This window comes from Leopardus geoffroyi, chromosome B1, assembly GCF_018350155.1.
Source record: "Leopardus geoffroyi isolate Oge1 chromosome B1, O.geoffroyi_Oge1_pat1.0, whole genome shotgun sequence".
NCBI lineage: Eukaryota > Metazoa > Chordata > Mammalia > Carnivora > Felidae > Leopardus > Leopardus geoffroyi.
The window spans coordinates 95857654-95881869 of record NC_059327.1 but is presented as its reverse complement, the minus strand read 5'-3'; the positions used below and the strand labels follow the sequence as shown (position 1 = coordinate 95881869).

Genomic DNA, 24216 nt, shown 5'->3' with positions numbered 1-24216 from the left:
TTATCCTTTATCTGGACTACTGCAGCAGTTTCCTAACTTGTTAACCAGATGCAAACTCATGTGCTGTAATCACCAGAAAGCAGGGTGTACCAAGTTCAAACCAGAAGCAGAGAATAGCTAACTACATGGACCTATGAAAATCAACTAGACCTATGAAAATCAACTAGACTGCAATATTCAATGCCCATGCATTCTCAGAATTTATTGTTAGTACTGCTTTGAGTAATAGCAAAACAAAAACAAAACCTCCCAAATTCTTAAATATAAATATTTGAAAAAAACTGGAAATCGTGTAAATTAAAAATGAATCACTACAATTATACATTAAAATACATGACTGCATCATTTTAGAAAGTGCATAATTTATTACATTTATGAGTTTATAATAAAATGGATACTTGGGAACTTAAAAAGTGAGTTGGTAACAATTAGATGTAAAATTCTCAAATCATGGAACCTGAAATATTAAAATTCTAGCATTGTCTTTCTCATGATTAGTATAGCTTAAAAATTATTATGCTTTTCCAAAGGAAGGAAGGGAGAATTAAAAAATAGACACGTTGATGAAGGCAATGAATTCTTCTCAGCTGGCTTTATTCTCCACTGAAGCTCAATATACGGTTATATTTTCTTTACTTACAGGAAGCTGTCATTGTTGTTTTCCATAGCCCTCAAAACAGAATGGAAAATGCTTCTGCAAAACGACACAAGCCTTAACCATTCTCTATGGGTTTTTACCATTTCAATACACTTCTAGTCGAACAGTTTTCCCAATTCTAAAGTTCTGAGAGTGAACTATGAATATTTTTAAATATTTTCCAGATTCATCATGGAGGCTGCTTTTCTTCTCTGCACTGTAATCACACTGAGCTGCAATTAAAATAGACAATCAGTAAGTAGTTACTTTTTCTATGGAAAATCTTACACTAATACAAAGTATAATGCATCACAACTTACAATTATTGCAAATAATCTGACTGGAAGGGGTCCTGGAAGAGGTCATTTTTTGTGTTCCTTTCTATTTTACTCTTGAGTCTTTAAAATACCTGTATTACACTAGAGATATGCATGTCAAATACAGCATTCCATAGCTCAGAATGATATACAGTACTTAGAATTCCAAAACATATTTCACAGATGAATGAAAAATACGTAAAAGCTAATTAGAAAAGTGGGTAAAATACAAACTAAGTGTGAGCCAGCACAATACAAGGTTGGTAATGAGAGGATGATAAATCTAGTAAGAAAGGTCTAATAGGAAAATAGTCTTTAAATATCAACTGGAGTTGACATTATACACACCTGGAAAGATATCTAACAGTACAAAAGAGTATATACATCATAAAAAAGTCTTCTTACTGCTGTCCTTCATTCTATAGCCCTCTTACCAAATACAACCACTACTTCCGTTTTCTATTTCTAGAAATACATTCTAAATGAGAATAGATGGATGTATTTCCTCACGCCTTTTTATTTAAAAAAATGATAAAAGGCTATATATACGTTTTATCTTTTTTTTTTTCCTTCTGAATGATCTACCTTACAAATAGCTCCGTGTGAGATCTACTTTATTCTTCTTTTTTTTTTTTTTTTTTTTTTAAATTTTTTTTTTTTTCAACGTTTATTTATTTTTGGGACAGAGAGAGACAGAGCATGAACGGGGGAGGGGCAGAGAGAGAGGGAGACACAGAATCGGAAACAGGCTCCAGGCTCTGAGCCATCAGCCCAGAGCCTGACGCGGGACTCGAACTCACGGACCGCGAGATCGTGACCTGGCTGAAGTCGGACGCTTAACCGACTGCGCCACCCAGGTGCCCCCCCAGCTTAATGTATTAACAAACTTCATGATCTGACATGATCATGAAATGGTGAAAAATGGTATGCAATTATGGTTTAATCCTGTATTTGTCTTATGAATGAGGATGAGTATCTTTTTAGATGTTTAAAAGACATCTGTCTTCCCTTTTCTGCAAATATGTTTTTTGTTGTACGTTGTACTTTTTGTTGACTTAGTCACTCTTTATATAAAAGATACTGCTTTTGTCACATGTATTGCAGATATTTTTCTCAATTTTTCATTGACTATGGCTTTTTAAAATGCAGATATTTGAAATTTTACATGGTTCACATTTTATTAATTTCTTTTCATAGTTTTTAGGTTTTGTGTTCTTGCTTAGAAAGGCTTCATCACGCTGGTCAAAAGAACACAGTAGGGCTTTCATTAGTTTAGACTGATACATTTAGAACATATAACCACAGTCCAAAGATGGATGAAGAACGTACAGAAAAAGTTCATCAGAATAGCACATTTAGAACATGGAGGGTTCAGTACAATGCAGGGCTTGTGCATGACGTTGGGCTGCACTGGTAAGTATGATGTACACAGTAGAGGAAATAGTAATTCTTCAACTCCTTTCTTTCATTAAATATCAGGCCCTTAGCAGGGTAGTCTTTATAATTGCAGTTTCCAGTTTTTAGGGTAAAATGGAAAAATTAGAATCCAGAGAAAGCAAAGATAAAGATTTAAAAAGCCGAATATGTCTAAAGAAAGGAAGTTTATAACTTGAACTCATTTAAAACAGAAAAATTAATTCCAGGGTATAAATTCCTTTCTGTGGATGGGGAGAATGCTCAATGATTACTTTTCATCTCCAAATGAAAATGGGATGGAAGGAGAAAAGCTTAAGGAAAAAAACTGTAAAGTGGTTACTGACATAACATTAAAAAAAATCTCATAAAGAGAATGGTGAAATGTCTGTCATTAGAGAGTTTAAATCACAGAAGAAAAATCAATGTTGTACTGTTTGGGTTTAATTCTGTCAGGAGGGAGACTAAACTAGCTGCCAAACTGGATTATCCAGTTAAGGTTCTGTAAATGTACTCTTTTTACTATAGAACTTAAGGTAGTTAATTTTAAGTAGGCATTTTCTTTACCATATTCTTTAAAAAAGGTAAACTTGAAGACTTAAGGACTGTGATATAGAAATTGAATTTCTTATATAACTAAATACTTACCACTTAATGATTATACTAAGTGTTTATATGTGTTAATCTTTTCGACCTTTCAATAACTCTGTAAGGGAGGTGTTATTACACTACATCAAACATGAAGAAACTGAGGCTTAGAAAAGTTGAAATTGTCCCAAATCACATGGCTACTTAATGGCACCAGGCTATTTGCCTGACACTAAAACATCCACTCTTAAGTTACTGCCCGGGACACCCAAAACAATGGTTTCTTGAATGATTAATAACTTACTACATTCATTCGTAAGTTCATAAGTTTATTTGGTAAAGCTCTAATTACTTTTTTTTTTAATGTTTATTTATTTTTGAGACAGAGAGAGACAGAGCATGAGCAGGGAAGGGGCAGAGAGAGAGGGAGACACAGAATGTGAAGCAGGCTCCAGGCTCTGAGCTGTCAGCCCAGAGCCCGACGCAGGGCTCGAACTCACGAACTGTGAGATCATGACCTGAGCCGAAGTCGGACGCTTAACCGACTGAGCCACCCAGGCGCCCCTCTAATTACTTTCGAGAGGGAGGAGAACAGAAGAGCAAATTACTGCATTTTCTTAAATGCCATGCCATGTTCAAATCAGAAGTAGATTAAAAAAAAAATCTACAAATATCACATACATAAACTGAATTCAGTGAGTATTTAGAGCTGCTTTACTATTAGGAAATGCTGTAATATCTGTACATAATATTAATTTTGATTGAAAACAGTTAAAAAAAATTTTTTTTAATCTTTATTTTTGAGAGAGAGAGAGAGAGCGAGCGAGTCGGGGAGGAACAGAGAGAGGGAGACACAGAATCCGAAGCAGGCTTCAGGCTCCGAGCTGTCAGCACAGAGCCCAATGTGGGGCTCGAACTCACAAACCATGAGATCAAACCTGAGCTGAAGTCGGACGCTTAACTGACTGAGCCACCCAGGCACCCCTGATTGAAACAGTTTTTATAAACAAATGTAATTAATAATGTAGTAACTTGGTTTCTCTGCCTATCTATATCTATCCATCTATCTATCTAAACGGTTTCCAGCCTATCTTTATAATCACTAAATGATCTCACATTGTTCCTAATAGGAGGGACTATTGCTCCTACTTTAGAACAAATGGTGCATTTCCTTTATATGATGTGCATAAATTATGAGTAATTACCCCTTTGTATTTTATTGATGTTCTGCATTTCTAGTCTATTTCCCAATGGATAACTTTCAGACAGTATTTTAGATTTATATGGTTATATACAAATGCACATTAAATGAAGGTAACCTATAGGCCAAGTAAAATTTTCCATTTAAAACTACAATAAAAACAAAGTTACTGCAGTTTGAAGCATTACACTCAAAGTGATGTTTTCTACTTACAAATCTGTCAGTGATACATGCTTAGAACAAAATTCTAGAACAGTGCTGTCCAAGAGAACTTTTTGTGATCATTGAGTTCTATTTATGCTGTCCAATATGAGAACCATAGTTACATACAAGCATCTGAAAGCCAGCCAGTGTTAATGAGGTTTTCAAATTGTAATTTATTTAATTTTAATAATTAATTTAAATTAAAACAGCTGCTTAGGCCTAGTAGCTACCAATCTGGCAGCAGAGGTCTAGATTTTGGTGTCAGTTTAGGAGACCATGTTTATTTCTGTTTTTAAAGTTTATTATTTCAATCTCAAACATTAAAAAGACTAATTTTAAACAGTTTAATCAAGTAAAAATAAAACTACTAGTTCCCTGGGAGCTTTTGAGGAATTTTACTTATCTTTGATCTACTCAGACTATTTACTAACCAGGGATAATGAGGAAGCTCCCTACCTGCTGGGAAGCTGAAGCCGCCCTCTGTTCTGCCTGACTTAGACGCCTTTGAAGTCTGTTGGCTTTTTCTTGATGCTCTAGAATTAGTTTTTCATTCTGTTAAGGGGAAATATAAAGTAAACAAGTTAAAAATCCGTATGTGACATTGAAAGGTTTTGTGGAATAATCAATACAAAATCTGAATATCATTTTTTATTTTTTTAAATTTATATCCAAGTTAGTTAGCATATAGTGCAACAATGATTTCAGGAGTAGATTCCTAAGTGCCCCTTACCCATTTAGCCCATCCCCCCTCCCACACCCCCTCTAGTAACCCTCAGTTTGTTCCCCATATTTATGAGTCTCTTCTGTTTTATCTCCCTGTTTTCATATTATTTTTGTTTCCCTTCCCTTATGTTCATCTGTTTTGTCTCTTAAAGTCCTCATATGAGTGAAATCATATGATTTTTGTCTTTTTCTGACTAATTTCACTTAGCATAATACCCTCCAGTTCCATCCACGTAGTTGCAAATGGCAAGATTTCATTCTTTTTCATTGCCGAGTAATACTCCATTGTATACATATACCACTTCTTCTTTATCCATTCATCCATCGATGGACATTTGGGCTTTTTCCATACTTTGGCTATTGTTGATAGTGCTGCTATAAACATGGGGGTGCATGTGTTCCTTCGAAACAGCATCCCTGTATCCCTTGGATAAATGCCTAATAGTGCAATTGCTGGGTCGAAGGGTAGTTCTATTTTTATTTTGAGGAACCTCCATACTGTTTTCCAGAGTGGCTGCACCAGCTTGCATTCCCACCAACAATGAAAAAGAGGTCCTCTTTCTCCTCATCCTCGCCAACATCTGTTGTTGCCTGAGTTGTTAATGTTAGCCATTCTGACAGGTATAAGGTGGCATCTCATTGTGGTTTTGATTTGTATTTCCCTGATGATGAGTGATGTTGAGCACTTTTTCATGTGTCAGTTGGCCGTCTGGATGTCTTCTTTGGAGAAGTGTCTATTCATGTCTTTTGCCCATTTCTTCATTGGATTATTTGTTTTTTGGGTGTTGAGTTTGATAAGTTCTTTATAGATTTTGGATACTAACCCTTTCTCTGATATGTCATTTGCAAATATCTTCTCCCATTCTGTTGGTTGCCTTTTAGTTTTGCTGATTGTTTCCTTTGCTGTGCAGAAGCTTTTTATTTTGATGAGGTCCCAGTAGTTCATTTTTGCTTTTATTTCCCTTGCCTCCAGAGACATGTTGAGTAAGAAGTTGCTGTGGACAAGATCAAAGAGGTTTTTGCCTGCTTTCTCCTCGAGGATTTTGATGGCTTCCTGTTTTACATTGAGGTCTTTCATCCATTTTGAGTTTATTTTTGTGTATGGTGTAAGAAAGTGGTCCAGGTTCATTCTTCTGCATGTCGCTGTCCAGTTTTCCCAGCACTAGTTGCTGAACAGACTGTCTTTATTCTATTGGATATCCTTTCCCACTTTGTTGAAGATTAGTTGGCCATATGTTTGTGGGTCCATTTCTGGGTTCTCTATTCTATTCCATTGATCTGAGTATCTGTTCTTGTGCCAGTACCTTGAAGATTACATCTTTGTAGTATAACTTGAAGTCTGGGATTGTGATGCCTCCTACTTTGGTTTTCTTTTTCAAGATTGCTTTGGCTATTCGGGGTCTTTTCTGGTTGCATACAAATTTTAGGATTGTTTGTTCTAGCTCTGTGAAGAATGCTGGTGTTATTTTGATAGGGATTGCATTGAATATGTAGATTGCTTTGGGTAGTATCGACATTTTAAAAATATTTGTTCTTCCTATCCAGGAGCATGGAATCTTCTTCCATTTTTTTGTATCTTCCTCAATTTCTTTCATAAGCTTTCTATAGTTTTCAGTGTATAGGTTTTTCACCTCTTTGGTTAGATTTATTCCTAGGTATTTTATGGTTTTTGGTGCAACTGTAAATCGGACCGATTCCTTGATCTCTCTGTCGCTTCATTGTTGGTGTATAGGAATGCAACCGATTTCTGTAGGTTGATTTTATATCCTGCAACTTTGTTGAATTCATGAATCAATTCTAGCAGTTTTTTGGTGGAATCTTTTGGGTTTTCCATATAAAGTATCATGTCATCTGTGAAGAGTGAAAGTTTGACCTTCTCCTGGCTGATTTGGATAAAAATCTGAATATCATTTTACCCCTTATAAAATGCAAAGATAGATCTCCACATTAATAGTTTTTAAAATTATACTTTGACTAAATTGTTCTTTTCCCCCTCTACACGTTACCAAAGAAAGTGAATCAGAGGTTAAGAACAAGACTTTCAATATATGACATTACCCTTGAGACGCTAGATCACTGCTTCAGAATCACCTGGAGTTTGAAAACACAGGCTGTTGGGCCTCACAACTAAAACTTCAGTAGGATGGGATGAGTTGTGAGAATATGTACTCCTACCAAGTTCTTAATTGATGTTGATGCTGTTTGCTGGTGCATTTAGAACTACTATGCTAGAGGGGCACCTGGGTGGCTCAGTCGGTTAAGCATCTGACTCCATTTGGGCTCAAGTCACGATCTCGCAGTTTCATGGGTTCAAGCCCTTACTGGGCTCTGCGCTGACAGTGCAGAACCTGCTTGGGATTCTCTCTCTCCCCCCACTCTCTGCCCTTCCCCCATTCATACTGTCTCTCTCAAAGTAAAAAGTAACTACTATGCTACAGCAAGCTTCTAGAGACACTGCGACATTGCCATTCTTTTACTTTTTTTAAATGTTTATTTATTTTTTTTTTAAAAAAAAATTTTTTTTTTTTCAACGTTTTATTTATTTTTGGGACAGAGAGAGACAGAGCATGAACGGGGAGGGGCAGAGAGAGAGAGGGAGACACAGAATGGGAAACAGGCTCCAGGCTCTGAGCCATCAGCCCAGAGCCCAACGCGGGGCTCGAACTCACGGACCGCGAGATCGTGACCTGGCTGAAGTCGGACGCTTAACCGACTGCGCCACCCAGGCGCCCCTAAATGTTTATTTATTTTTGAGAGAGAGAAAGAGAGAGAGAGAGTTCGAGCAGGGGAGGGGCAGAGAGAGAGGCAGACACAGAATCCCAAGCAGGCTCCAGACTCTGAGCTGTCACCACAGAGCTTGACGCAGGGCTCAAACTCATGAACTGTGAGATCATGACCTGAGCCAAAATCCAACGTTTAACCAACTGAGCCACCCAGATGCCCTGTGACATTGCCATTCTTAAAGTTCACTTAAAATTCAAGGAATGGGTGGCTCAGTTGGTTAAGTGCCCAACTCTTGATTTTGGCTCAGATCATGATCTAACGGTTTTGAGATCGAGTCCCATGTAAAACTCCACGTTGAGCATGGAGCTTGCTTGGTGATCTCCTCTCCTCTCCTTCTCCTCTCCCTCTCCCCTGCCTTTCCCCTTCCTCTCCCCTCCCCTCTCTCCTCCCCTCCCCTCTCCTCTCCCTCTCTCTCTCTCTGCCCCTCCCCTGCTCATGTATGGACTCTCTCTCAAAATAAATTAAAAAAAAAAAAAAAAAAAAGAAATAGGGTCTTTGCTGATGATTAAAGTGAGGTTTTAAGGTTTTTAGGGTGGATCCTAATCCAATATGCCTAGTATCTTCATAAAAAGGGAAAATTTGTACATGGACATGTACAAGGGGAAGACTGCAGGAAGACACAAGGAGAACACCATCTACAAGCCAAGCAATTCTGGAAGCCACCAGAAGGTAAGAGAGAAGCATGGAAGATTCTTCCTCAGAACCCTCAGAGGGAACCCATCCTGTTGACTTCTTGATTTTGTACTTCTGGCCTTCAGAATTGTGAGACAATACATTTCTGTTGTTTAAACCATCAAGTTTGTAATATTTGTTAGAGCTGCCTCAGGAAACTATATGGACATCATGAATATAAATCTGTCATAATATGCTGTCAGGCAGACAAGTTCAAAGAAATTATCAATTAAAAAAATGTACTAGTGCTCTCCATACCTACTAGCCTGAAAAAAGAAAAGTTTTGTACAACTAGAATTGTTATGTAGTTTTCTGGCACCTGTCTAAATTGAGAGACTAATACCAGTCTAATCAGGAATAGTAAGAAAAACACATTTTCTATGAAGAACTACATCGTTCCCAGACCCTAACATATAAGTGATAACAGTGAATGTCATGTCTAGTAATAAAAAGTGCTGAAATAACAATATATTGCTAAAATGAGCTTATTATATATTTTATTGTGCCCAAAAGCAAAATGAAATTTTATGAAGAGAACCATATTGGCTGTTTCAATTTACCAAGATATTTAAATATATACTCTTAAATTTAAAAGGTACATCATTAACACTAGAAAAAACCTGGGGGAAAAAATCCCATCATCTATAATCATTTTCATAGGTTATCATCAGACTACATATAATATGCATTTTTCAATGCTTAACCATACATTTTCCATGGTTAAGGCACAGTCTAGATTAGGTAAATCATAATATATACAACTGTTCTTTTTTAACTGATCATTTTGGTTGATTTTGATCTTCTAATATTATTAACATTATTGTGTTGAATATCTGCATTTATTTTTTTCATATTTTAAATTATTTCCTTAAGTACAGATTCCTGGAAGTAAAAAACTACAGTAAGTATTTTTTTTTAACGTTTATTTATTTTTGAGACAGAGAGAGACAGAGCATGAACAGGGGAGGGGCAGAGAGAGAGGGAGACACAGAATCTGAAAAAGGATCCAGGCTCTGAGCGGTCAGCACAGAGCCCGACGCGGGGCTCGAACTCACGGACCGTGAGATCATGACCTGAGCTGAAGTTGGACGCTTAACCGACCGAGCCACCCAGGCGCCCCAAAAACTACAGTAAGTATTTTAATGGCTATTGTTTGTTTCCTAAATGGCTCATATCAATTTATAATGCTTTGAAACTTGAGAGTAATTATTTCACTGTGACTTTTATAGATGGCCACAAAAATACAGCAGACCATAATAGCCTATTGATGAAATTCCAACAAATACATTTGACATTAGAACATCAAATGAAGAACTAGAGTTCTAGAAAGCTCTAATCATAATCTAGAATTGTTAACTTTTTTTTTTAAAGATTCAAAGAGAAAAATGGTGAACTTTTGCTGCATTTAGCTCTAAAGCATTAATTAATCTAGGAGTGGCTGGGTGGCTTAGTTGGTTAAGCGGCTGACTTCAGCTCAGGTCATGATCTCACAGCTCGTGAGTTCTACCCCTGCACTGGGCTCTGTGCTGACAGCTCAGAACCTGGAGGCTGCTTTGGATTCTGTGTCTCCTTCTCTCTCTGCCCTTCCTCTTGTTTGTGCTCTGTCTCTCTAAAATAAACAAACATTAAAAAAAAAAAAAAAATAGGGGCGCCTGGGTGGCGCAGTCGGTTAAGCGTCCGACTTCAGCCAGGTCACGATCTCGCGGTCCGGGAGTTCGAGCCCCGCGTCAGGCTCTGGGCTGATGGCTCAGAGCCTGGAGCCTGTTTCCCATTCTGTGTCTCCCTCTCTCTCTGCCCCTACCCCGTTCATGCTCTGTCTCTCTCTGTCCCAAAAATAAATAAACATTGAAAAAAAAAAATAAATAAAGCATTAATCTAAAGGAGTATTTTAATGTATTCCAGTAGGCAAAAGTAATTACTACATATCTTTTGTGTTGGATTAAAACAAAATAAGAGGAATGGGCTAACAAATATAATCTTAGACATGCTTAGAAATGAAGGGGATCTTAACACATTTTCTGCAACACTGCACAAGTTATATTGGTGAAAATGAAATAAGAGCTCTACCTTTTGTCATTTACATATGATGAATCACTGACTTTCAAAGCTTTTATTCACATTATAAAATGTGGACTTTTAGGGTTATGGATGATTTCTCTACAAGGAATACTCACATCTGTATGGTCATTTCCAAGTAGAATTAATTTGGAGTTGGCTCAGGTAAAATTCTATAACATGTGTATCAAGCTGCAGCAGAAAGTACTTCCCGGGAGAGTCATTATCTTACCTCAACTACCTTTTCATTTGCCATTTCCAGCTGAGAAAGCAGCTCTTGGGTATGAAGTTTCTGTCGACTCAGCTCACTCCTATTAATCAAGAGACATCCCCCCAACCAAAGCCATTAATATAATTGTTCAAAAATGTAACAAAAAAGAATCCTTTTTAGTGAGATATATGCTCATGTTTTGAACAAAATTATCTTATGTGCAAAATAAGGTCTCTGATTAATAGACTATATTTTACAGGACTCCTTACTTTATAAAATGCACATGTATTCTGGAGACTGGCTGTACAACAATGTGAATACCCTGGACACTATTGAACTGTACACCTAAAAATGACTAAGATGGTAAATTTTATGTGTATTTTATTACAACTAAAAAAATGTTAAAATGTTAAATTTTATGTATATTTTACCACCAAAAGCAGAAAAAACCCACACACGTATATTCAGAAAGCGCTCAAGTGTCTTCAATATTATTATCTTGAGGTATTATTAGGCATTAAAATGAATATATATCCACATTAAACAGATACAGTATTTGGTACTGTAAAATCTCATAAGCTATCGTGATTCTTAGCTAGAGTATGCATTTTTAGGATTCATATACAGTGCTTCTTAGAGAAATTCAGCTCTTGGAAATTGAAGGTAATGTTAATCACTCCAACATCATTTCATTGTAGTATATTCAGGATTGGTATTTATGTTTTGGTTGTATATGTGCTATATTTTATACATTCATATCCTTTATGCTTTAATAGCTGTGTTTATCCTATGCATTGTGCTGGCTGTCTTTTTTCTTTTCTGTTTTTAATCCAACATATAAGCATTGTTTTATTTTTGGCCAAAGGTATTTTGTTCAAGAGTCTCAATTTAGAAGTAGGTACAATGGGGGTACCTGGGTGCCTCAGTTGGTTCAGTGTCTGACTCTTGATTTCAGCTCAGGTCATGATCTCATGGTTCGTGAGTTCAAGCACCGCATTGGGCTCTGTGCTGACAGAGTAGAGCCTGCTTGGGATTCTTTCTGCCCCTCCCCCCACTCGTTTTCTCTCTCCTCCATAAACAAACAAACAAACAAACAAACATACACATAACATAAAAAAAGTAGATACAATGTAGTCTCAAAAATAATTTTAGGGGTTCCTGGGTGGCTCAGTCGGTTGAGTGGCCGACTTCAGCTCAGGTCATGATATCATGGTTCATAAGTTTGAGTCCCACATTGGGCTCTGTGCTGACAGCTTGGAGCCTGGAGCCTGCTTCAGATTCTGTGTCTCCCGGTCTCTCAGTCCCTCCCCCGCTCACACTGTCTCTGTCTCTCTCAAAAATAAAACATTAAAAACAATTTTTTTAAAAGACCAAATAAATTTCTGAGTATTAAAATACTCTGTTAATTCAGGACTAGTTTTTATCTTTGACCTTACTTCTGCTTAAATAAATCAACAAATGAACACTTCTAAAATAACTTCAGCTTTAAAGTTTTTCCAAATGAGCTGCATGGTGTAAAAACTTGGTAAGCCCCTCAGGTGTCCTACATTTGAATGAATAGTTGTTAAAATCTTGAGCAAGCAATCTGTTATAAATACATAGGAGAGAACAAAAAATAATGTCACCCACAAATCAATTCCACAAATATTTACTGAACACTATGGGCCAAGAGCAACACATAGCTGTTGCCATAATAGAACTCAGAGGGAAATGCCTTATTCTAACTCAGTGGCTTCATCCATATAGAACACTGACAATGAGGAAGAAGACTGAGTATCTATCATGGATTCTATGACAGACAAACCCAAATGTTTTATCTTTGCTATATTTTGGTAATAATAATGTAGAATAAATCACTGTGCAAAAAGTACCTTGTGTAGCTTAAAATTACTGCTGCTCCTCAACATGATATAACAAAGAGAGGCAAAATGACCAACATGGCTGGTCTTCTAGGCCAAATTAATTAAAGGTAAAATTATGCACATTAGTGCTGATGAGAAATAACCTTTGAGTAATACTGAGATTAAAATGATACAGTGATCCCATTTATAAAGTTAGCCAACATTCAGTTTATATAAAACCTTTTCAGAAAACACCTTCTGCATAACTTGATGCCTAAACCACTTACGCATGACAATTTATAGGATAGTCTCCACTTGTGCTCTTCTCTCTCTCAAAAATAAACATTAAAAAAAATTAAAAAAAACATAATTTATATGATAGTAATAATTTCTAACAAATACTATTAAATAGTGATTTTTCACAAAATTTAAGACCACAAAGATCAAATTATTAACTTTAAGTTATTTTAAATCCATGTAAATACTTATTCTGTTGTGCATCAAGTTCTGTAACCCCCACTGGATGGTGAGCAAGTTTGTTATTCATCTTTGTATCCTTACAATCTGGTACTCAACAGAGCTTGGCAAGTAATAGTGAAGATGATGGTGATAAGAACAGCAAACACTTTCATAGTGCTTACTATATGCCAGGCACTTTGGGTGTTTTATTTAAATTAACTTATTTAGTTTTCTTGATAACCCTATGAGATCCCCAGTTTTACAAATGAGAAAATTTAAACACATGAGAATTTTAACAATAAAGTTAAATAAAATAAAATAAAATTTAAACAAGTGAGAAATTTAAAAATAAAGTTAGGTCATATAGCTAGTCCAATTGTAGAGTCAGGATTCAAAAACTGGGCCCTTTTGTTCCAAGGTCTGTGTTCTTAACCACTCGCCTACACTGCAACATGGCAGGCAATTGCTAAATGTTAGCTGAATGAATATGTGAAAGAATATATATGTGTGAGTTTGGGTACTAGACATCCTAGGAATATAAATATTTATAAATTCACTTAAAAACCTAATACATTATATAGCTTTATTTCTGAATTCTTCCCTAAAATGTTATATTCAAATTTAACATGCCTAATATCAAACTTTTTGATTTTTCCCTGAAAACCTACTTCTCATCTTGCCACTCAATTAACAATTTTTTTTTAAGTTTATTTATTTATTTTGAAAGAGAGAAAGAGAGAGAGAGAGCAGGGAAGGGGCAGAGAGAAAGGGAGAGAGAGAATACCAAGTAGATTCCACTCTGTCAGCACAGAGCCCAATGTGGGACTTGAACTCATGACACTGAAATTGTGATCTGAGCTGAAACTAAGAGTTGGGATGCTTAACCAAATGAGCCACCCAGGTGCCCCTTGGCACTAAATTTTTATATCAGTGACATCTTTGCCCTCATTGCCTACGTTAAACCACCTCAACTCTATTTCTTATCTTCTCTTAAATGCAACATCTAGTTTGCCCCTAAAGAGACTCCCTAAAAGACTCTTCCTTTGCAATGTCTCTTGTATCCGTTCTTCATGTTTATAGAGCCTTAGCATCACAACTCAAGTTCTTATAACTTAATTTTTAGATTTATTACAAAAGCCAAATGATCAGGCTTCTCAATATCAAGTGAAAAAATTTTGCAAAGTACATCACATTGCACAAAAAGCACTCAATTAATATAGTGGTTTTCCATGTCTAACCCACACATCATGAATGTATTTCTCTAAGTCACTTTTATAATTTACTTCCTTAAATAATAATTTCCAGTGGCTTTCTGCTATTGGACAAAATAATCCAATTCCTGAGAGTGGCATTCAAAATCCTCCAAAATTTTGTATACTATCTTTCCAACCTTATCTCCAATAGGAATCTTCTACTTCAGTTAGGTTCTCACTGTCTCACATACAAGCCATATATGTAACACCTTTAGACTCATGTTTATGTCATTTTCTGTATCCTTTTTTTAGATTTCCCTTTAAACTCTTAAGATTCCACCTTTGCCCCCTTCTCTTTCTATACCTCCTTTTCAGTTCATTTTAATCCAGACAGTTCTCTTCTCAAATTAAAGCTTTGATACTTCTTTTATGTTACAAGACATTTAGCAATTCTCTATTATGCAAGTCATTTATATGTGTAAGCATACATAATATGTATGTATACACACACACTTCCCCAAGTATAATGGGAAACGTTTAAAGAGGGGATTGTTTTTAGTTTTCATAGTATTTACCACAGTGCTTTACATACCGGGTATCAATAAAAATGTGATTTATGGCTAAATTTCTGTAGAAAACCTGGCAGTTAGAAAATTTTATTCCTTATTTGTTCAACAAACATTTACTGAGGAATCTACCACAAAACATATTTTTAGATAAAGGTTATTTTTATTTATTTAGATTTATTTATATTCTAGTTCTTTCTAACAAAGGATTCGAAGTGCCTAAGAAAAGGTTATTTTTCAGTTATGCATTTCCTTCAATCTCACTTCTGATTGAAATTTTAGAAGGTATTAAAGGGTGGAGAGAAAAGTGGTTTTGCCAACTCTATCCCCTGAGACCTCCTAGAGTCTGCCTGTCAGTCTTCAGCAACTCCTTATTTCTTTGTCAGGATATTTCACTGCAGGGATAAAGGAAAGACGTGGGAGGATGATCTAACTCAATGTATTATCTATGAGAATTTTCTCTTCATTAGAGAACATAATTGAAAGTTCCCTATATCATTAGTGATTTAGGATAAACATAAAATAAGACTTCAGAGTTTCACAGTGGTATTACACTTGAAACACTCACCAAGTACAGCTATATAATCTCTTCATTAGAAATCTTTAACAACAGAAACATTCCTACCTGTCAGGGATGATTTAAGCGTAGCCTGCCAGAAAGTAAAGAGACAGATGACATTTCATTTCTGTATGACATTATGGCACTTAAAGAATATTTTATGCTAATTAAAGAATTTAAATGAAGTTGTACGCAATTTCTCTATATAATTTCTAGTATATTACACAATATGTTGCAAGATTTAAGGTAAAATTATTGTCCTCTACCAATTTTTTTTTCTTTTTTTAGAGAGAGTGCCTGTGCATGTGTGATTGAGGGAGGGGCAGAGAGAATCTTAAGCAGGCCTCATGCTCAGTGTGGAACCTGATGTGGGACTTGATCTCCTGACCCCAGAGATCATGACCTGAGCTGAAATCAAGAGTCAGACGCTCAAATGATTGAGCCACCCAGGTGCCCCTATCGTCTGCCAATTTTAATGTAAGAGTATGTGAATGAGGAATTCCTTATAACACTGGGAACTGCTTAGCCCATCGGTGTCCTAAATACTTTCAGTTCACTTATATAATTAATATGTGACAGAAAATCCTAGTCATGCCTACAAAATGTAATTTAGAAAATACATTGTAAAATATAATTCATTTACTGCCTTCTGTGTAAGTAAAATCTCACAAAATAATTTAGCAAAGTAATAAATGCTGTATATATTAAGAAAACATTCAGTGCTTTTCCACAAAATATTCCATAAAATATTATAATCAACATTGATAAAGTCTCAAATTCATCAATTTGAGGTGAAAGTGGGTGGATAGTGGGAACTAAGGCAAAGGTTCTCCATCTGTGGTCCACAGACAGGCTATATATATGTATGTTCACAAGCACCCTGAAACTATCTGCAAGATCTTGTGTGTTTATCTTTTCTGGGAAGAGGATCCATAGATTTCCTGAATTTTTAAGAGGTCTGAGGCCCAAGGAAGGATAAGGATTTTGTCTGGACCTCTAGTCTAGAATATACAAAGTGGTTTTTTTTTTTGTTTTTTTTTTTTGTTTGTTTGTTTGTTTGTTTTTAGATCTCTATGTTTTAAAGTATGACCACACTGATTGGAGTGTTTCAACGTTGAATGTCTTTCTTACAAAAACCACATCTATAATGTATCATCTATAACTATTTCCACTTCTGGCTTCATAAATGTGGTTCAAGCATTCAAAGGCACTTGGCAAGCAATCCAAATACAGAATTCTCTAAATCGTTATAGTATTCCCTCTATTCTTTTAGAGTTGCTTGTCCAAATGTATTTCAATAGCAAATTCTCCAAAGTATACAATTCAGTTTTGAAAGAAATAATAACTTTTTCTGTAGTCATGTATCACTGTTTTATTATGTATTTCTAATACAAGTACAACTGGCATAACCTGGTTTGGGAGCAAACATAGGGACACTTGTAAAGCAAGTGACAGATAACAACACTAGAGTGAAGTGAATTAAAGCAAGGGCATGGAGAATGCTTTGGACACTGGTCAGAATTCTTTGCACAGAAATTTAGTTCACAGGTTAATGTTGTTATAAGATTAAGTGGACATCAGCCAAGAGAGTTTGCTACTGTACCTTAACTTTACTACAGTACTTATTACTTTAAGCTTGCAAAGTAGTTATTATTCTCATCTTCTAAGTAAAGGAATTAAGACTCAAATTATTTAATGTTCCTAAGGTCATGCAGTGACAATGAAAACACGGGGTTCACACTCAGTCTTTAATCAAAATCTTCTCTCAATTAAGTCACACTGCCTCATATCTTAAGCCCAATCAATTACAAAAGATATTAGTAAAGCGTATCTGTGGCATCATATAGTATCAAGACCTAAAAGGCAAAATGAAGATTCTGTAAAAAAAATTTAATCCTAAGTATGTGGCAAAATGGTTAGTAATTACAAAGATTGTGATCTCAACTTTTTGTATGGCTTCAAAAGACCTGACTACTAAAAAACGAAATTCATCCTACCGTTTCAAATCTCATTCAGTTAACTAAAAATACCACAAGTTAAAGCAGACAGGCCAGCTTTAGATATAGTAGAGCACTCTTGGTCATACTCCCAGGTTCTTTCCTTCCCTATCTGCACAATCCCCCTAAGTGATCTCATCTATTCTATGACTATAAAGGAATGTTAATGAGCACCTCATATGTAACCTGTCCAAAATGGAAACTACCTCTTATCTATACCATCCCAAGTTTTCTCCTTCCCAGTAAAAGGCCTCACCGTCTACTGAGATGTTCAAGTCTACGCTAAGACATCATCTTTGACTCCTCCCTTTTCCTCATTACCTATATTTGACTTAACAAATAAGTTTTGTCCTACCTTCCTAATAGATTTTATAACTGTCCACTTCTCTCCATTTCCATTTGACAACACTCTGCTCTAAGCTACTATTATCTATTGCCTGGAATTCTGTAATAATCTAGTATCTTGTCTCCCTGACTCAATTTTTGCCACGTCTGTATTTTCTACACAATAGCTAAAGTGTTCTTTCAAAGATCTAAGGATGTTTAAAATTCTCCAATGATTTCCCACTCCTGTATTTCTTTTAACTTAAAATAGTCTTAAATATTTTACTTAAAGTAAGAATATTTTACTTAAAACGCCCTACAAGATTCTCATGATCTAATCCATGCCTTGGTTCCTCAATGTTATAGCTTCTCTTTTTGCTGACTATACTTTATTTACATGGTCAACTCCTCTTAATTCTGGAGCTTTGTACTTCCTATTCTTCCCTCTGCCTGGAATATTTTCCTGGCTTTTTTGTATAGTTGGTTTATTTCTACAATTCAGGCCTTGGTTTAAAATGCCAGCTTTTCCGACCACTTTTTAAAAAATTGTGCAGGGGCGCCTGGGTGGCGCAGTCGGCTAAGCGTCCGACTTCAGCCAGGTCACGATCTCACGGTCTGTGAGTTCGAGCCCCGCGTCAGGCTCTGGGCTGATGGCTCGGAGCCTGGAGCCTGGAGCCTGTTTCCGATTCTATGTCTCCCTCTCTCTCTGCCCCTCCCCCGTTCATGCTCTGTCTCTCTCTGTCCCAAAAATAAATAAACGTTGAAAAAAAAAATTAAAAAAAAAAAAAATTGTGCAGTCCTTTCAGGTCCTGCCTCGTCCCAGTTACTGTCTATCATATTGACCTGTTTTCTTCATACCACTTAAAACATCTAAAATTATCTTATTTGTTGGCTTACCTCTTGACTATTTGTCTCTCCTCATTAAAATGAAAGCTCTAAAAGAGGAGCTATATTCACAAGGCTTAGATTAATGCCTTGAACATACAGGGTGATTTTTAGCCTAGGCAAATTTTAGGTAACCCCACAGAATCAGTTAACCAGTACATTCAATGATAACATTTCTAATACACTGTATTTTGCCTTGTCAAAGTTTTCACTATATATTTGCTCTCACAAGAAAACAAATTAGATAATTCAGTGATTACATTTTCAAAGTAGCTACCAAATGGTATATTAAATTTGGGAGATTACTACTAGGGAAGTGAGTGTGAGAGCTTTATGTACAAAAATCATTCACAGGAAGTTTTTAAGAAGTTATTTGAATAAGGAACTCAAAGTTACAAAGTATTATGTGAATTTTCTTCACAACATCTAATTTTAAGTCCTGAACTTAGGATAAGATAGAGGGAATATAAAGTTCATTCATTCAACAAATACTGAAATTAATGCCTGTCACATTCCATATATTATGCTAAGTGCTAGGGAGACAAGGAGGAACAAGATCCAGTTACTGCCATAGTGAAATTTATAAACTACTAAATACCGAAAAGCCCCTACTTTATAATATAGGTAGTAAATGCTATAAAAAGTGCTATGGGAATGTGTAGGGATGATTAGGGGATTAGAGCTGTCTCTCCAGAGGAAGTAGGTTTTTAAGCTGATGTATGAAAGAGAAACAGAAGTTAGATGGACAAAAGCAGAGTAAGGAAAGGAAGAGTGTTACAATCAAATCCATGTGTGAAGGCCAGGCAGTAAGAAAGGATGATAAATTCAGGGAACTGAAAGGAGTTCCGTGTGTGCAAGGCATAGAGTGTTACTAGGAGGTGGAAATGGGAGTAAGAGAGGAAAAGCTGGAAACACAGGAAATACAGATTGCAAAGGATCTTCTATGTCTTGACAGTAAGTTTAGACTTTATTATTAATACACTGGGGAGGCACTGAAGTACTTTAAGAAGAGATGTCACATGACTGGATTTGAATATCAGAAAATCTGCTGATTACAGCAAGAAAAAGTAGGTTAGGAGACATGACTGTGGTAAATTAAGGGTTATAGCAGTAATCCAGGTGTGCAATGTTGATAGCCTAAACTATTAGTCGGGAATGGACAGATTCAGGAGATATTTAGGAAGTAGAATTAGTAATAATTGATTCAGGTGTGCAAGGAGAAGTTGTTCAGGATGACTTCTGGCGTTTTGTTTGAGCAAATGGGTAGATATTATCAGTCATGGAATGGGAAATACAGGATGAAATAAAAACTTGGGTTAGGAGTGAAATATATTTAAATGTATTGAGTTTGAGGTACCTATGGACATGCTCAGCAGAGATTTGGAAATACAGATTATTTCAAAAAGGTCGGCACTAGAACCTGTTTTATAATAATTAACCCTTTTCTGTTTGTTTCTGTCATAGAAATGGATATCCTACCTAGCACATGTTGAGAGGAAGAATTTCAACTCAAAATGTGCTTCAATTCTTAGTATCACTGGCATATATAATAACTGAAAAGTATGCTTATGAGGATAACAGCAAAGTTTTCCCTACAATGAATGAGTTTCTTTGAAAACACCATAAATGCTTTAAATAAAAAAAAAGAGAGAAGTATGGTTCCTTATGAAATGGGAGCTTGAAATTTAGGCCAATTTCTTAGGCATTATAATCAATTACTATAATTGCTCAGATCATTCTGTTATTATTGAGGCACAGTTTTAAGATAAGAATAAGCCATGTATATTTTAGTTGATACAGCACAGGGGAAATTTCCTCAATGCCTGAAATCCTTTAGTGAGGACTAAAGATTAAATCACATAAGGCTCTAGTCTATATTATACGAGAGAATTAAAAACAAAAGGTGTACTATTCGTTTCAGGAAAATGATGGATCTGCCAGCTGCAGCAAGTGCTTTCTTTGAAACTCTCTTATGACAAATTAACATAGCATGTGCCAGATGTTTTTTTTTTTTCTGTTGAATTATACTATAATATGCTTCAGTTACTTTTAGTAATTATGCATTTTGTAATCTGCCAGTACCTGCAGCTGCCTCTCATTCTATTAAAAAAAAAAAAAAGCAGTTATGGCAGCCAAACATTACAGATATATAGCCAAGAATAATGTTTTAAAGACTGATGAAAACTCCTTAGGCTTCAAACACTGTGTAATCCATATATATATATATATATATATATATATATATTCACATATATTCATATATATGTATACACACATATGTGTATATATCAATAAAATTGTATAGAATGAATTTATTTACATTATGTAATATTTTCTAAAGAAAATATTTTTCTGATGAAAATATTATATACTGTATATTCATTCATTCATTCAATACAATTTTATTGACTGACTATAGGCCAGGCAAGATGTTAGCTCATGGTCTTGCAGAAGAAATGCATGTAAATGACAGTCATACTACAATTCAAGAAGTGTCATAAAGAAGGACAGTATGGGAACGCCTGGGTGATTCAGTTGGTTAAGTATCTGACTCTTGGTTTCTGTTCAGGTCATGATCTCACAGTTCGTGGGTTTGAGCCCCACGTTGGGCTCTGTGCTGACAGTACAGAGCCTTCTTGAGATTCTCTCTCTCTTCCCCTCTCTCTCTGTTCCTCCCCTACTTGTGCTTGCTCTCTCTCTCTCTAAAATAAATAAATAAACTTGAAAAAAAACAGTATGGGAGTACAGAAAAAGGAAAGACTTGATCTGTCAGGGGAATCAGAAATGTCCTACAGAAAAAATGACATTTGAGTTGGGTCTGGAAGGAAGAAAACTTTTTCAGGTCGGGAATTGGGAAAGGACATTCCTACAAAGAAATTGCATGTACAAGCTACCTCTAGAATCATCCTTGATTCTTATCTTTTTCTTCATATTTCATAACCAATCCATCAGCACCTTCTATTACCTCTTAAAAAAATAAAAACTCCCAATGAATTCACCTTTCTCTTTCTTCTTAGTCTAAGCCACCATTATCTCTCTCGCTTTTTAAGTAATCTCTGCACCCAATGTGGGGCTCGAACTCACAACCCTGAGATCAAGAGTTGCATACTTTACCGACTGAACCAGCCAGGTGCCCTAAAGCCACCACTATCTCTTAACAAGAATCTTGCAATAACCTTAAATTTTTTCTCTAGCTTTTTTAGTCATTTCCATTTTCTACCCAGTAGCCAGAGTAATCTCAAAAAAGAAATCTGGTCAGGTAACATTTTTCAAAACTGACCACTGACCTTCATTCACACTTAGAATTCTTTTTTTTTTTTTTTTTTTTTTTTTAATATTTTTGAGAGAGAGTGAGCGAGCAAGTGCACGCTGGGGTGGGGCAGAAGCAGGGAGAAGAGACACAGAATCCGAAGCAGGCTCCAGGCTCTGAGTTGTCAGCACAGAGCCCGACATGAGGCTTGAACCCATGAACCGTGAGATCGTGACCTGAGCCGAAGTCAGATGCTCCATCGACTGAGCCACCCAGGTGCCTCACACACTTAAAACTCTTTAACCTGTGGGGCGCCTGGGTGGCGCAGTCGGTTAAGCGTCCGACTTCAGCCAGGTCGCGATCTTGCGGTCCATGAGTTCGAGCCCTGCATCAGGCTCTGGGCTGATGGCTCAGAGCCTGGAGCCTGTTTCCGATTCTGTGTCTCCCTCTCTCTCTGCCCCTCCCCCGTTCATGTTCTGTCTCTCTCTGTCCCAAAAATAAATAAACGTTGAAAAAAAAAATTTTTTTTTAAAAATAAAAAAAAACAAAAAAACCCAAAAAAACCTCTTTAACCTGTAAGATCAGGTCCTTGTCTGCAGCAGAGACAGTGTTCACCAAACATTCCGCTTGTTCCATATACATTTCCTAGACTCTTATACAGTTAGATTTGGTCCCTATGACTGGTTTGGCCAATGAAAGTAAAAGGAAATGATCTGTGTATATCACTTCAGAGCTTAGTTAAGAGTTACTGTTCTTCCATTCTTCTCTTTCCCTGTTTCAGTGATCTCAGGAAACCATATGCTCAAGATGGTGGAATCTCTACCAGCAGAGCCTTCTTGTAAAACTGTCTCAGATGTGTAATGTGAGCAAGAAATAAACCTTTGTTAAGTCTCTGAGATGTCAGTTTGTTTGCTGTGGTGCCTGGCATTACTTAATATAATACATTTCCCACATCTGTCACTATTGCCTTTATTTTGCATACTATTTTGTTTACTTCAAACATACCAAGTATATTCCTGCCTTGGGGTCTTTGCGCTAACTGTTCTGTCTGCTTTGATGATCTTTCTGCTGATTTTCAATGACAGGATACTTTTTGTCATTAGATCTTTGTCATTAGATCTTTATTTTCTCACAGGATCCTATTCTCAGGGATCCACCCATTCATTAGCACATTGACTTATTTTAATTTTCTACATATACTTTGATTATTCGATTATTTGATTTTAAGCATATACATATTTTTTTTTACTCAACAATTCCACCTTCCCATCAATAATCTGCTATCTTCAAAAACCCCAAAAGAAAACAGGGGGACCTTGGGCTTTGCTGTATCATCAGTACTTAAAGAACAATAAATTCAATAAATACATGATGAGTATGTGGAGTGCAGACTAGGAGTTGTAAAAAGGGCTGGCTGAGCATGCTTGTTTTATTGAGGTAGGAGTTCAGTGTGGCTGGAACACAAGGAACGTGAAGGACAGAGGCAGACTGCTGATAATACGGTGGAGAAAAGACTATAAAAAACCTATAGGCAACAGTAAAAGAGAAGTCTTTAAGTAGGCAGGGCCAGAATCATATTTGCTTTTCAGGAAAATAATCTGACAGCAGTATAAAAGATGGGATAGAGCAGAATAAAACTGAAGACAGAGAAACCAGAGAGAAAGAGGCTGCCTTAACAGCTGTGATTTAAGATGTGAAGGATTGGACAGGTGGACAAATATGTTACCATATGTTTACATATATGCAAGTATTTCTTTAGGACAGATTCCTGTACTTGAAATTTCAAAATGATATGTATAGTTTAATCTGTTAGATACTGCTACATTACTTTATAAAAAGGATTTGCCAGTTTACACTCCCACCAATACTGTATATCTATTCCTGTTTATTCGTGTGTTTGCAGACACTGTATAATAACTGTCATTTACATTTTTCTCTATTTGCTGGGTAAAATAAAATTATTGTTTAAATCTGCATTTCTTCAGTGAATACTGTGGTTGAACCTGATTTGTTATGTTTAAAGGAGCTTTGTATTTCTGCTTTTGTGAGCTGCTAGTTCACATACTTTTCCATCTGTTAGCTTGTTAATATTTTTCATAATTATGGAATTCTTGATGGATTTTGCCTACTAATCCCTTATTTTATTTTTTGTCATTTGTCTTTTATCTTTGTTTAGTACCTTTCTTCATACAGAATTTTAATTTTTATGGTTAAATCAGTTAATCAATATTTTCCTTGTTTGCATTCTGGGTTTTGTGTTTTTATTACAAAGACTTTTCCAATCCAAGATACTAAAAATAATCTTATTTCTTCCAATACTTTCTTTTTTACTTAGCT

The 24216-nt window shown here is 36.0% G+C and overlaps 1 protein-coding gene across 3 annotated transcripts in view; it reads right to left on the bottom strand.

Moving 5' to 3' along the window:
• Positions 1–345: 345 nt before the first annotated feature.
• The window catches only part of SCLT1 (sodium channel and clathrin linker 1), a 220950-nt gene continuing 197079 nt past the window's right edge, over positions 346–24216 (bottom strand). For 2 of the 3 annotated variants that reach the window (XM_045467740.1, XM_045467749.1), the window contains 3 exons: positions 10827–10905; positions 4817–4912; positions 346–870 (listed from right to left, as the gene is read on the bottom strand). In XM_045467740.1, coding sequence (XP_045323696.1) covers positions 808–870; positions 4817–4912; positions 10827–10905 — 238 coding nt within the window. In that variant the 3' untranslated portion in view covers positions 346–807. Of the gene's footprint in view, positions 871–4816; positions 4913–10826; positions 10906–24216 lie in introns of those variants that run through there. The other variant, XR_006709835.1, reaches the window with a different exon arrangement.